Below are 14,337 nucleotides of genomic sequence, written 5' to 3'. Positions count from 1 at the left end.
ATGGCAAAGGAGCCAGTTAGCGGTGGGGGTGGAGAGGCGGGGCTAGCGGAGCCGGCCATTGGGAAGCCGGGGTGGCGTGACGAGCAGGAGAGGAAGCCAATAGCGGCGAGCGAGCGGGCGACCCGCGCTGCCTCGGGGGAGGCGTGTCCCGCGGCCGCCCCGCTCGGGCCGCCCCGTTGGAAGCGGCGGGGCCCGGCAGCCCCGGCAGCCCCGGCAGCCCCGGCGGCCGCGGAGAGGCGGGAGGGAGGCCCGGGAGCGGGGCGGGCGCCGGGTGAGGCGGATCTCCGGGCGCCGCCTCCGCCGCAGCGCGCGTCATGGCGGCCAACGAGGACCAGGAGGTGAGTCCCGGGGCGGCCGGCGGGGGAGCCGGCCCAGGAGGTTCCTCCGCACCGCCCCGGGCACCGGGATCGGGGCCTTGCAGGGGAGGCGGCCCCGAGGGTGGGGAGTGGGGGGGCAGCGCCGGCCGCCGGAGGAGGCGGGACGGCGGGACGGGGCTGGGGAGCCCGGGGCCGGGGCGGGGGCCGCGCGCAGCTGCGGGAGCGCGCGGCGGCTGGGGTCGAGCTCCGCGTGCGGGCGGCGGGTGGTAACCCCTTCTGTGCTGTGTGTGCTGCAGATGGAGCTGGAAGCGCTGCGCTCCATCTACGAGGGAGACCTGTGCTTCAGGGAGCTGAGCCCGGTGTCCTTCCAGTACCGGGTGAGGAGGGGAAGCGCTGCGGGTCGCTGCGGAGCGGGCTTCGCTTCCCGGGTTCCGCTGCTGCCCCGTGCCTGCTGTATCTGGGCTTTCCTGAAGCAAATGGGTATTCGAGGGGCAGGAAAGGCTGGATCCTTCGGCTGTCGTTGCAGGGTCTGTGGTACCACGAAGCTTGGTAGCACGATGCACAGTGTGAAGGAGCCCGCTCCCCGTGCGGGTTTATTGCCCCTTAGCTAGGCATCCTCCTGACACATCCAAGTGCTGCCTAGCGAGAGCTGCTGAACTGCCTGCAGGAGCCAGCACGCTCAGTAACACTTAAACTAGCTGATCAGAAGTATTGCTTACAGGGACTTACATGTAAAGCTTTTAACCTTTCCCTAAGATTCTGTGATTCCTTGTTGCTCAGTTACAAGGTTCTAGTCTTTTGCCCAGAGGTAGTGGATATGCCTTGCCTGCCTGCCTGCTAAAGAGAAAATCTACAAAATTATTTGAGCATCTGCAGTGATTCAGTCTGCTCTGGAGAGGTATGCAAGGGTGCTGAGCTTGGTATATGCAGCTAGAATCTCATATGAAATTCATGCCAGTTTTCTCAGATAAAGACCCGATAGTTTTTCTGAGTTTGGGCTAAAGCAGATCTTTAGATGGTGAGGGAACTTTAGCGAGAAAAATGTAGGCACCCATGGGACAGAAGGGAGACTTCTGAAAATACCATATCCCTGTAGTGGGGAGGAGGCATCTAAAATAACCTTTTTGTGGACTTCTTAAGTAACTTCAGAACTACATCAGTAATTGTAACGAGATACATCGATTTCATTAATAGCACTTGAATCCCATCCATCCAAGTGCAGGTTTCCTTCACTGAGAGGACCATTACTAGTAAATTTAGTTTCTTTAAAAGAGCAAATGCAACCAGCCTACAAGTCTACGGTGTATCACTATATTTTTATTAGCCTTGGGCAGTGCTAATTTTTATTATACAAAAAATAGTTGTCGAAAGTTAGAATTCCATTTAACTACTGTAAAAATTAGTGCCAGACAAAGGTGAACATGCATCTTTCCCATGAATAAGAATTTGTAGTATGAGAAGACATAGTAAAAGTGCATGAGAAGGCAGAAAGGAGTCGTATGCCATTTTTCTGAGTCTCATTTGTTTCACATGTCTCATACAAAACACAGCTGTTTTGCACACAAGTAAGATTATGCCAGTTTTTAGGTTGCACTGGCAAGGAGGAGCATGTCCACACAGCTTTTCTGTATGGATTTGCTCAGTCTGCAGGCAGTGATTTCCTAAGAGAAGAACTCTGTAAACCATACCACCAGTTCTGTTCTTGGCAGTGGTGGGAACTGGACTGCAGCACTGTAGATGATGTTGCAGATTCCTTATTCATTCATTTAGTTAGTTAGTTCATCTCTAAAACAGATGTATCTGAATGTACAGTAGCCTTATCTTGATTAAGGCTTTTTTCCTGGCTACACTACTAATTTGATGAAGCCAGATTTTGCCTATTCTAAAAGGGAAATAAGAGAGAATTTCTGTCTGGTTTTTGAATATGGATTTAACCAACTTTGTTGCACAAGTCTTCCAAATCCTTGTGTGAAACTGTTATTTCTGTTTGTATAGTATGCCTTTGGTAGCACCTGTACTACTTTCAAATTTTAAACAATTACTGGATTTTAATTTCATGTAATATCATTGTAAGGATTGTATATGTAATTTGGGTTCACTGAATTAATTTGTCGTGCATGTGTATTTATATGAAACTGTATCTTTTTTAATGTTATGCTTTTTTTATCCAGTCTCATTCTACTGACTTCTTAAATCTTTTACTACTCATTCTTATAGTGAAATAAAATATCTGTAGGGATAAGACGTAAATATTGACATTCTTACCTATTATTTTTGCTATCTTGGGTCACTGGTTTATCATAGTCTTTATTTCAGTGCTGTCTTGTGGTTTGCTTTCATATTGCTCTGAGCTTGGATTTGTGGGGGGGGAAAGGAATGCTTCATCTTTCCTATTCTCATATACAATTGTAAAGTACTTGGCAGATGTTACAAACTAGCTTTTAAAACCAAGCAATTGGGAAAAAACCAAAACTGAACATAAGGAGATCTTTGAATGTTTCTTCCGCTTTTCCTAAGATGAAAACTGCTGGGTAGAGGTTGATACTGATGTCATTAATATTCTTCCTAGATAACTGCTTTATTTTCTAACTGATAACTTGATTACAGGAAGTTGGATAGTCTTAAAGAAGTGAAAGACTTGCATATTGGCATTGTAATCCTTAATTAGTGTCTGGAAGCTGTTGATTTATAAAGTCATTCTTTTCCCTTCAGATAGGTGAAAGTGGAGATCCCAAAGCCTTTCTAATAGAAGTTTCGTGGCCAGAAACATATCCACAAACAGCACCAGTCATATCCATGGATGCTTTCTTCAACAACACAATGTAAGTATTTATGACAGCTTCACTCCCTAGCTTTATATATGGGGGCTTTTTGGCTGACAAGTTTTTCTTCACCTGTCAGAAAATAGTTGGGTTTTATGGTTTCTTCTAGATCTTCAGCTATTAAAAAAAGCATATTGGATAAGTTAATGATAGAAGTTGAAGCAAATCTTGGGACTGCTATGACATACACACTTTTTGAATATGCCAAAGATAATAAAGAGTTGTTCATGGAAAATCAGCCTGTCAACACTGTGGTAAGTAGATAAATTCAAATTTTAATATCTTGCTTTTAAAACTGAAAAAAAATATGAACAACTCTAAATACTTCATAGCTGTGCCTTTAAGTTGCTAGTATATTTGATGGCAAAACAGTGACACACAGAGTATGGTGCCACAGTGCTCTGTGGTCTTAATTGTTATATTTAATTGATACTTTGCTGTTTGTAGGCTGCAATTCTGTCCCACAAATGAACAAAAATTGAGATTTGGAGATTAAAGGCATCGGGGGTGGGGGTGGGGGTGGGTGGGGGCAGCAAAATAATTGCAACCTTCCTGGGATTCAGTGGCTTGCCTAAGTGCACCTCTGGGGTCTGGGATGAGTCAGGGTGGGTCTGTTTGTGGTTGTTGTGACGCTACAGATTAGCTTTCAGGAAGAAGGAATGGATTCCAAGTTTGGAAAGTCTGAATCCCTTCAGGCTAAATCACGCTCCATGATTAAACTTAAAAAGTGTAAGAGATGCCCTTTGCAACTCTGAAAGGGGATAATTCCAATCCCCCAACACATGTTCTTAACAAGGACAGTCATGATTATATGTTGATTAAAAGCTGCAGGCTGCTGACAGCATTGCTGCTTTCTGACAGTCAAGTTATTTCACTATATCAGTTTCTGTAGTCACACACAGAGTTGTCTGTGGAATTAATAGGCAAAATAGTAACAACCATTTTTATCCTTCTCAGACTTCAGTAAGCAATAGTGTTGCAACTGGAACTCCTGATGTGCCAGCAAGTAAGAAAAAAGATAAAAAGGAGCACTTATCCAAAACCCAGAAACGAAAACTAGCTGATAAAACAGGTTTGTTCATGATAATATTGATCTGTTTGAGCAGTATGAGAATCCACATTTTTATAGCAATGACATCTTGCTAGAATCAGAATCAGTAGTCATTTGTATTTAAGATTAAGTACTTCAAGTCTGTGGTCTCTGTTTTGCTTGTTTTAGATGAATTATTGGTGCCTGAGATGTTAGTTCTGGTCAAAGCAACTTTCTATAGAGTAAGGATTTCAAGATGTCATTTGTTTTGTTTTTTGTTAATTTCAATTTGTGACAAAAGTAGAACTTCAAAAAATACTTGTAAGAGGAAAGCATTTGGGACTTCTCAAAATCCACTATCAACACGAGACATGGTTTGTTGATGGGCTTTCATAAATAATTCACATTATTAAAAATATAATTTATAAATGAAACTATTTGGTTTGGAAACCATGATTAAACATTTCATTTAGTTTCTATCCTCAGAATAAACATGCTTCTGCAGATACTATTTGCTTTCAATGAAATGGGTTTTGATTGCAAAGCATTCAGTATTTCAATTAATCCTCCTGGTCACTTTTATGTGTTTCATCAATCTTAATTTTTAATAATGATCTGGGTAATACTATCCTGTTGCAGCAATACGTTGTACCCTGTGATAGCAATTTCTGTGTATAACTTACCTAACCTAATGTATAATTGGCATATTAAATGTTGACTGTATAAAGGAAAAGCTGTGTAAAATTTTCTTCTTTGAGAGAATGCATAATTTCTGCTCAGCCCAGCTCAAGCCAGAGTTGCCTTCTGAAGTAACTGTCAAGTGGTCTGAGGTGGTTTTATTTAAACACCATTATTTTGAAGAACAAGATGTATATAAGACATTGTTATCTATTTTTCTCTTCATAGTTTTGTAGCGGAGAAATGGAGCTTTTTGTGTGTTGATGTTAAAGAAAGATACAGGTCCCCCTTGGCTTGTATATTGAAAATAAAATCTTCTCGTTCTGCAGATAACAAAGGGGAGCTTCCACGAGGATGGAACTGGGTGGACGTAATTAAGGTAACATGACTGCATTGCATGCAGTATTACAAAAATATCGCATATGTACATTAAAAATAATTTGTACTTATATCTGAAGAAAGCTAATCTGATTTTTTTCTTGCTTTTCTTCCTAACTTTGTTTGGATCTGACTGTGATGTCTGATTAATTTCTGTGTGCATCCAGCATGTAAGTATTTTCAAGTTACCTTTTTAATGTTAAAAAAGATTTGTAAGAAATAGTAAGAACTGTTGCTCATTTTGGATTCTAATTTACATATTTCTCAACTGCTTTAAAATATTTAGACCTTTTGAATATTAGTCAGAAATTATTCCTCTTTGAACTTTGTTGGTTTACTATTTCTTTTTTCTTTATTGAGCAATTAAACTTTTATGATGAGAGAGCTTTGCTAGCCAAGTGTACTGCAAATATTTTGTCTTCGTATAGCAGCAAGATGGAAAATAAAGTTAGTGGTTCTGCTGGACTCTGGAGAGCAATGGGTTAGTAGGCAGGAAAAAGGAGCTGTCCCAAGTGGGAGCACCTTGCTGTTTTCTACAAGCCTGAGCATTCTCTGCCACAGCTCCTCCAGGGAAGTGTTCTTTTCTGCTTGTTCCCTCAGCATTAATTTTTTCACCCTCTTCTCTTTACTGGCTCAATGGAAATCAGTATAGCTGCTTGACAGTTTTGAAAGCAAGCTGTTAGTTTGTGGAACTATAAGTAATTCTTAGTGTAAAACTTGATACCGGTTCCAGTTGTTAAATAAGAGCAAGTAAATGATGATTACAGTTTGGAGCAGAGTCCTTCTGAGATAAAAGTCTTGATGTCTTGGATATTTTGAATTCTGGATAGATTTCACAATAGATGCACTACATTTAATAATCATAAACTTAGCTTTGAAAAATACAGAAATAGTAAGGTAATGTCTCTTTTTATATTGTGTAAATTTTTTAATGGGAATTCTCTCAGAGGTGTGTGGAAACACCTTTTCCGCTACTTCTTTTTTTTTTATTTTGGAGAGCTGGTGATGGGATCTTCAGATTAAATAGAAACAGTACACTGATTATTTTCTGGGATTTTGTGGTGGTGTTTTTTTTAAATCAACTTCCATGTTCAGAAAATAAGCTTACATGGTGTTTAAGCTTAAGAAATAATTTCTTATGCTTTTCAGTCTCTTGGTACAGTAGCACAATCAGTCTGTATTTAAATATACACGTGTTCTATGTAAGATGGAGATAATGTTTTTGTTTCCTAATAAATGGAATGACAGTCTAAACTTTGAATACTTTCTTTTTGTGTCTCTTTTATAGTTAAGCAAAACTGGTTCTAAAGATGATGAATAAAGGACTTTGGTACAAGGAAACTCCACCCTTTATTACAGTGCAATTTTGGGTCACCTTCTTTCTCTTAAAAACTTTCATATTTGTTGAAGTAAACATTTTATAAAGCTCAATTTCCTAACTCTCAAACCTAGTCACACAAGTTTATCTAGAGGCTATGTGGTCTTCTTTGGAAAACAAAAAAAACAAACAAACTTGCCTTAAATGAAGGTTAGAATGTGACGAAGGATATAGAGAGCCAGTGTGGTGAAGTGAATAGTGCTATATGCAGTGTTTATTAATTTATATTTTACTCTGTAGTAAAATCCTGTTATAGTGAACCCAATGATACTGTAAGTGTTTCCTGATGCTATTCCAATTGAAAAAAAAAAGCACTATAGCGGTGATTGGTCACTTGACAGCATAATTCATCAAAATAAATTATTCCATGGAAACAAGACCTTTGTAATTTGTTTCTCTAATATGAATGTAGAAGGAGAACATAACATAAAAATTGTTAGAGTGCAGTGCAGATGGGTCCTGTTTTCACTGGTTACTGGCTGAAGTACTTAATATTAGCACAAGCAAAGCCAGATGTTCTAGTCTGCTCAAAAATGAGTGGTTACAGCAGGAGTAAGTCTTTATTCTCTGCGGTATCCATCTGTTAGTCTTTCTCTAGTGTGAATCTTTACAGAAGGTTGGATGTCTGAGGGGAGGGAAGAGTGCTTTCTTGCACGTCTGAATGAGTGTTGGGATTTCGTAGCTCTTTCATTGGAGAAATGGCATTGCTTTCAGGGGTTTGCTGACTGAGTGGTGAGACAATGAGAAGAAGTCAGCATTCTGCCAAATGTGTTGGGAGAACTTTGTTTCCTCGTCTGCTCTCTTGTATCAGAACGAGAACTCATCTTTACTGTATAAATGATTACTGAATACAAGATGCCTTAATGTCCTTTATTATTTTTGTTGTTTTGAGATTAACTTTAATAAATGCCTATTTATCTGCTGTGGTATGTGTTTATAATTTTATTTTTTTTTAAGTTGTGTATTGCCTACTGTACTTCTAGGGCCAAGTTTGAATTTGCAAAGGGTTTTCTATTACAAGGAAAGCATTCTTAAAAATTGGTGGAAGAATTATACCTTCCGTCTTTCTGTATGGGTTCACAGGTTCTTCCTGGTAACTGTGTTTGTTACTAATATGAGGGTCAGCCATCCCACTGAGAGTCACAGGAGAATATCCATCATGTATTTGCTGGACACACAGTGAGTCCAGTGTCTCTTGGAAAGCGTGCACTCCACTGCACTCCATTGTTGCACAGAACAGCCTTTGGTGAGAGAGGTGTTAGAGGTGCAGGCTGGATGCTCTAGTCAGTGGTGCTAAGAGCCCTTGTATCCAGTTGTTATGTGACTGTCATACTAGGACTTCAGTTGATGGAGTGGAAGTGTTTATGCTACTGTCTTTGTCAAGAGTGCTTACATGCAACATACAATAACATAGTTTTCTTAAATTATTTCTGTCTTAACAAAGGAGGCTATATTAAATATATTTCAAAATTACCGCGTGTCTTAATCTATCTACATATACATTTTGAAAGTTACATGAAATATTGTGACTGCAGGTGAAGGAAAAAAACTGCTTTTTCTGTGGTTTTCACTCTTCTGCAGAGACTGTGAAGAGATCTGAAAGAAATAGAATCTGTACTGCTGTCATCCAACAAGAAGCTGTAGTTTTTACTGAAACGCTTGAGTTAAAATTGGTAAATGTATGTGCTTCCTAAAGAAGTATTAATTTCAGGAAGTTGTGATTTCTTTTTGAACCCAACTCTTACACACAAGGTAGGACTTTTTCCAAATGATGCAATCTTGCATCACAAACAAGAGAGGGAGAGTTTGCTCTGGTAGTACAAAGCTATCCTGAAACAAGGAAGGGCATGTAGTTCTAGTCTCTGCCAGCATTAGGATGGGCAGGGCCTTTTCTATTCAGTTTCTCCAATGGGAGTTGACATGTCTTTGCTTGTACCATTGGTGCATAAATCAAGTTGCCATGAAAATCTACCTGAATAGTTTAGTTAGGGAGGGTGAGGGAAGGACAAATAAGAATGATGTCTCTTGCTTTTATAGCATTACTGCATGTAACAGCAAACTCGTTAACCTTGTGAAATGCTTGGTTTTTCAGTTCCTCATCTACCTATAAATCACAAACTCTTGTGAAGATACATGAGCAGTCTCCTCTGGTTCTGTTAGTTAAATGTGTTTGGAAGTCTACTGTCAAGGGAAGTATTTTGCATTGGGTATTTTTTATCAGTTCTAAGCTTCTGTGTAAATGTTGAAAGGTAATTTGTGTTGTTAAACTGTGTTCTCACGTGATGTGATGGTTGGAACAGGATCATTTCAAGAACCTGCATACTTGATGTTATGCAGAGGCCTGAGCACTGACAATTGAGGGGAGCGAAAATGTAATTATTGTGAAGAAAGGCACAGTAGTAAAGAGAGATCGTGACTACTGAGGGAATTCTAAACGCTGTTGAAAAATACACCACCACCTTTTTATAACTAAAACCCTACTGGCAGTGGAAAAACTGTGGTTTATGCTTTATTTCAGTAGGTCAAGAGTGTCTTGATTAGAGGGCTATACCATCTATTTAATGTCATGGGTTTTCCAGTAGAGCTTTGGTTGGCCTGAGAATACAACTGTCAGTACTAGTAACAGTAAAGTAAAAGTAGCAAGTGTCCAAAATGCAGGATGATTAAAAAGGCATTTGCTCGTTTTCAAAATTTTCCACGCTACATGGATGCTAATTGCCTTATTGAAGCAGTAGCTGAAAGAGCTTTTTAAAAAAATACTTCTTATCTCTAATGTCGTTGCAGTAACCACTTGGAAATCTCATCTGATCAAGCATAGCTTCCTTTCTTCCCTTTTTCAAATTGCCTCTGGGAGTCTTTCCTTGGGACAAATTTGGTGCAGAAAATTGAGCTGGCAATACTGATGCTTAAATGAAGGTTGGTTGGGTTTTTTAACTGAAATCTAACTTAAGATATCTTTTCAGTCTTTTAGTAGATATTTTCTCAGCAGGCGATAATTTTGTGGTTTCTTTGCTTGCTGTTAAGGAGATGGGGAGTCTCTCCTTTTTTTTCCTTCTGTCAGTCCTTATGGTGCCCTGAAGCACATCACTGGGCAGTGCTCTTTCCAGCCTCTTACAGGATCTGTTGGCATAGGATGTGTGCAGTTTTTTTGCCCCTTTTTTTTAATCTGAAACACGGTGACCTCTTCTTTGCAATATGTCTACCTCTTTCTGTTGTTGATACAGGTATCTGAACAATACAATAATATATTAAAAAAAAAGTATGGCAGGGACATAGGAACTGTCACACTGGTATTTTATATTTCACAGAAGTCTTTGGTTGTATCTGGATATTAAATACAAGTTCATCCAGTGCTGTTCATACCAAGATTAGAGACGCTCCATTGCACTGTAACGTGTTGCATCCCAGGGAATGCTGCAGACTGCCTGTAGGTGGCCTGGGTGGAGGTGACACCTGTGATGAACCCGTGGTGTGTCCCTCGCATATCCTGCTTGCCCCTTGGTCAGCCTGGCACAGCTGGCACTGGGATCAAGGCTGCTGATGCTTGTGCTGCAACTGCTGGTACATGGGGTGGGTAGATAAAGCATGCCTAAGTGCTGAGCCGTTTGATTTTGTTGGGTAAAAGAACAGTAGGAAAAAGGCCAGCATTTCTTCATATGGGACCTTTGGTAGAAGTGCAAACATAGGGAGACTATAATCCTTTCATCCAAGGCAATGCAAGTGGTTTTGGGTTGTATTGAGAACTGTGTTGTGATAATCATTGAACTGGTCTGAACCAGAACTCACTCCCCTTTGGAAATTGTTGCCTTCAAACTATGTTTTGTGGCTTACAGTATTTATATATAGATATAGATATATTATAGCTTATAGCAAGGCCTAAGGGCTTGTAGTTAATAGCAGAATGAAGGGGGGAGGAAATGTTCATTCAACCAAGAAAATCCCAGAAGTGCAAGAATTCTCTGTGGATTGGAGGAGGAACTGGAGAGGGAGAAACATCCTCATACATGAAACTAGAAGAGCAGAGGGAAAAATTGTCATTGCTGCAGGACAGTACAACAAAACAAAAGGTAAGCTTATGGTTGCAGAGCTACACATTCTGGCATGAGGTTGGGTTATGGCAAAAGACAAAGATGATTGTAGATTTTCTTTCTTTGACTCACCTGTCTTTCACCAATATGGATTTGGCTTCATGTCAGAATGGGGCTGCTCCATGGTTGTGAGAATGTCTGTTTGTGACTGTTATGCTTGCTGTTACTCTTTCTGAGCCCATGGAAGCAAACTCTGAAAGTCTGGTGTACTCTCAGAAATAAGTTAAGCTAAAACATTGAGTAGGCACTGCAAAATTGTGTTAGAATATTTGATGTGGGTGAAGGAAAGAATTAACTGTTTCTCTTTTCCTTCATTCAGAGCAAAGTGAGGAGTGACTCCCAATGGCTGAATTTCACAAGACATATGACAGTCTATCAGACACCAATGTCCTATGTCAGACTGGAAGTTTGTCTGTTTTAAAGTTTTACATAACTATCCCTTGCTGCTGTCTGAGAATTCATGCCTGTGGTTGCTACAGCAGTATGTGTTCTAAGTATTTATGTTTGCAACATGGGAAAAATTTGAAAACTTTTACTGTGATCGCCTACTGCAAGTTACTTGTGTTATGAGATGGGATAAGGTCACAGCAATGAAAGAGACAGCCAAACTATAACTGCACAGTCTTAATGGAGGGGAATGGGTGTCTCTGAGGGCATAATTTCTTCTGCAATGGCTTTAATACTGGCAATGAGCAGCATAAAGGGAAAAGTCACTCTAGGATGAGTTTGGAAAATATCATTCAAGAAAAGATAATATTTTGCTTCTCAAACAATTATCTGCTATAATATCACTGAGAGCTGATAAACATCATACTTTAAATCAAGTGTGTCTCTGTCAGTAATGCATTTTATGATTTCCTGCAGGAAAAGCAGATGTGAAGAAAGCATTACTATCTAAAGAGTTGCTGTCTGCACTGTAGGGAAACCATTTGATCTCTGCTTACAGGAAAAATTATGGTTCAATTGACCTTGAGGAGAGAGATTTTATAATAGTAATGGGAAAATGTAGCAGCCGATTGATAAAAGGTACATAGGCTGTGTTGATGGTTAACAAATTTGCATAGCATTATCAGTTTTATATTTTTCTCTGAGGATCAGCACTAGAATATTAGTTTTAGTTAACTGGCACACAGCATTATTATGGTTTTTTTTTTCCCTTATGCCATATGTCTTTAGATGATAAAAGTACAGGATGTAGTATAGGTGTTTATTTCCTAGATTAAAATAGTGCTAAAGTTACAAATCCACTTGAAGGAAATCAGTTTTACTCAGAAGTAAGGATGTGCCAAAATTAAAGCTGCCTATGTGATGTTTATTTGAAAAAGGATGCATAGGAAGATTTTCTTTCTAATACTACATGGTTTTTTTGGTTTTGTGTAGGTTTGTTGTTTTTTTTTTTTCCCCTGGTAGTGTCTAAGCAGATGTTTAGTGCTTTGCTTCCTAGTGTCCCTGCTAGTAGGAAAGCAGTACAAAACCCTGAGTTTTAGTATGCACCTAAATCTGAAAAGAGAATAAAGTTTTCACTTTGTAGAAGTGAATACAATAACAGAACTGTCCCTGGAACAAAGCGGGCATTGGAAAGGGGATGATCAGGTATAGAGGCAAATTAATTTGCTTTAATAAAACCGACTGGATCTAAGCAGCTGTAGCGCCCGTTTCAGAATCTGTCTCCATGCTGTGGGTCTGTGACATATAAATGCTTATGGATAATTTTAGGTTGACTATATAGCTACAGTGCATGTGATTTAAGCATTGTTTTCAATAAATTTGTGTTACAGAAGTCAGTGCAGATACTAATGTATTGCTAATGAGCTCTGATTCCATCCCTTTTTATTTCATGGAAGGAGAGGAGATACACTGCTTATTTCTCTGGGACAAAAGAAATCCACTTGTATGCTGTCAAGCAAGGCTACCTTGGACTTGGTTGTCAGGCATTACTGTCAGTCTGAAAGAGTTAAAAAGGTGAAGTTCTACAAGATAATTGAAGTAGCTTATATGAATGTGGATCCACTATTTTTGTATTCCTTTCTTTGTTACCTTGCTTATTGTGATGTTTAAAATGCTAATATATCTGCTAGTGTGTGGGTGTGAAGTAACTGTTGAGTCAAGTGAGTTCAAGAACAGTTACCTTGTCATTCCTCATTTTCATGGCACAGTGCTTACCTACAGATAATATTCCTCCCCTGGTTTTCTTCCCAGGATTGGCAAAAAAATGGTACTCAACATCACTGCATGTTTCCTTTGTAGCTTTTTTATAGCAAGTATTGAAGAAGCAAAAGAAGGAAGGAGGTTGTAGCAAGGTGGGGGTCAGTCCTTTCTCCCTAGTACCAAGCAACAGCATGAGGCAATGGTCTCAAGTTGTGCCAGGGGAGGTTTAGATTGTATATTAGCAGAAACCTCACTGAAAGGATTATCAAGCACTGGAACAGGCTGCCCAGGGAGGTGGTTGAATCACCATTCCTGGAGATGTTTTAAAGACGTGTAGATGTGGTGCTTAGGAATAAATATGGTTTAGCACTGCGTTGGTGTGGAATTACAGTAATGGTTGGACTTGATCTTAAAGGTCTTTTCCAACCAGAATAGTTTGTGTTTCTGTTAACAACATGAGCTCTGGAGCATTAAGAACACGGCTGGTTACTCTTCTAAAAATATAGTTAATAAGCACGTTTTTTTCTCCACATGTTAAAACCTATCTAGGTTATTTTAAAAAATGATAAAATATTTTTAAGGTGTTAATGATAAACAATTGAGGGGATGAAAAAAAGTCACAGAAGCAGAGCACAAGTCACAGTCACAAGAGCAGATTTGGAAATTTTTATTTGAAGCTGTGAGATTCTTGTATACCGAGCAAATGCAATTTTCATTATATGAAGAAATTGAGACAACTCTAAAATCTGGCTTAATCTTTTCTGCCAGATTCTGAGTGGTTTAATATTTTGAGCAAGCTCAGAGTTTTCATCTGCTGTAAGGAAGGGTAGTGCACAAAATTTGGATTTAGATGTACATTTTTCACATGCAAATTTGGCTCTTTGGTCTTTAAATCTTCAATTAAAGTATGTGTCTTGTGAGCAGAATGGTTAAAATGTGATTTGCCATGCTTGTGCATATATGCACAGTCTGGGTAAGGTGCATCATTACATCTTATCACTTAAGTTACAAATGTACAAAGTAAATACTCTATAAAAACATCTATCTTATTTGAGAAATATTTACCTTCTGACTCATTCAAAGCATTTGTTGCCATCAAATGCAGCAAAATAATCAAAACTGCAATGATTTTTTTATTGCAACAACCTGATCTCGTTATGCTTATTTGTGCTAGAATCGGAGGCAGAAAGAAATGCATTAATGGAAGAATCATAGAATCCTATCCTCAATTATGCAATTACTATAAAGAAAGAGGTTGTAACTCCAGCTGATGGGCCTGAGGTGTGGGCTTCCAGGTGGTGCCAGAAGTGATCACCACAATGTCTTACTACACCTGGAAATTTTGAAGAAGTGCCAAGAGACATTTGTTGTAAGATTTTCTGGATCTTTTTATTCAATGTTGGAATTCAATTGAATTTATATTTTTAGGGTACAATAACTGTATTACTGGTTTTATTATATGAAGAAGGTCATATTGTGAACTTTGAATGCAGAAGAG

General features: G+C 39.4%; 1 protein-coding gene across 2 annotated transcripts; it reads left to right on the top strand.

The window, feature by feature from the left end:
- The first annotated feature begins 147 nt into the window (after window positions 1-147).
- On the top strand, window positions 148-7,525 carry RWDD4 (RWD domain containing 4). 2 transcript variants are annotated; one of them, XM_051616905.1, is made up of 7 exons: window positions 148-338; window positions 614-694; window positions 3,030-3,139; window positions 3,249-3,393; window positions 4,097-4,211; window positions 5,177-5,226; window positions 5,393-7,525. In XM_051616905.1, exons 1-7 carry the CDS (start codon window positions 315-317, stop codon window positions 5,420-5,422), a joined length of 555 nt encoding a protein of 184 aa, XP_051472865.1. In that variant the 5' UTR covers window positions 148-314; the 3' UTR covers window positions 5,423-7,525. The 2 variants fall into 2 exon arrangements, with proteins under 2 accessions (XP_051472865.1, XP_051472866.1); XM_051616906.1 differs by lacking the exon at window positions 148-338 and adding an exon at window positions 1,098-1,215 and having other exon boundaries at window positions 622-694.
- The last annotated feature ends 6,812 nt before the right edge of the window (window positions 7,526-14,337 follow it).

This window comes from Apus apus, chromosome 4, assembly GCF_020740795.1.
Source record: "Apus apus isolate bApuApu2 chromosome 4, bApuApu2.pri.cur, whole genome shotgun sequence".
Classification (NCBI taxonomy): Eukaryota; Metazoa; Chordata; class Aves; order Apodiformes; family Apodidae; genus Apus; species Apus apus.
The sequence above is the reverse complement of the archived record's forward strand: the minus strand, read 5'-3'. Positions and strand labels throughout refer to the sequence as shown.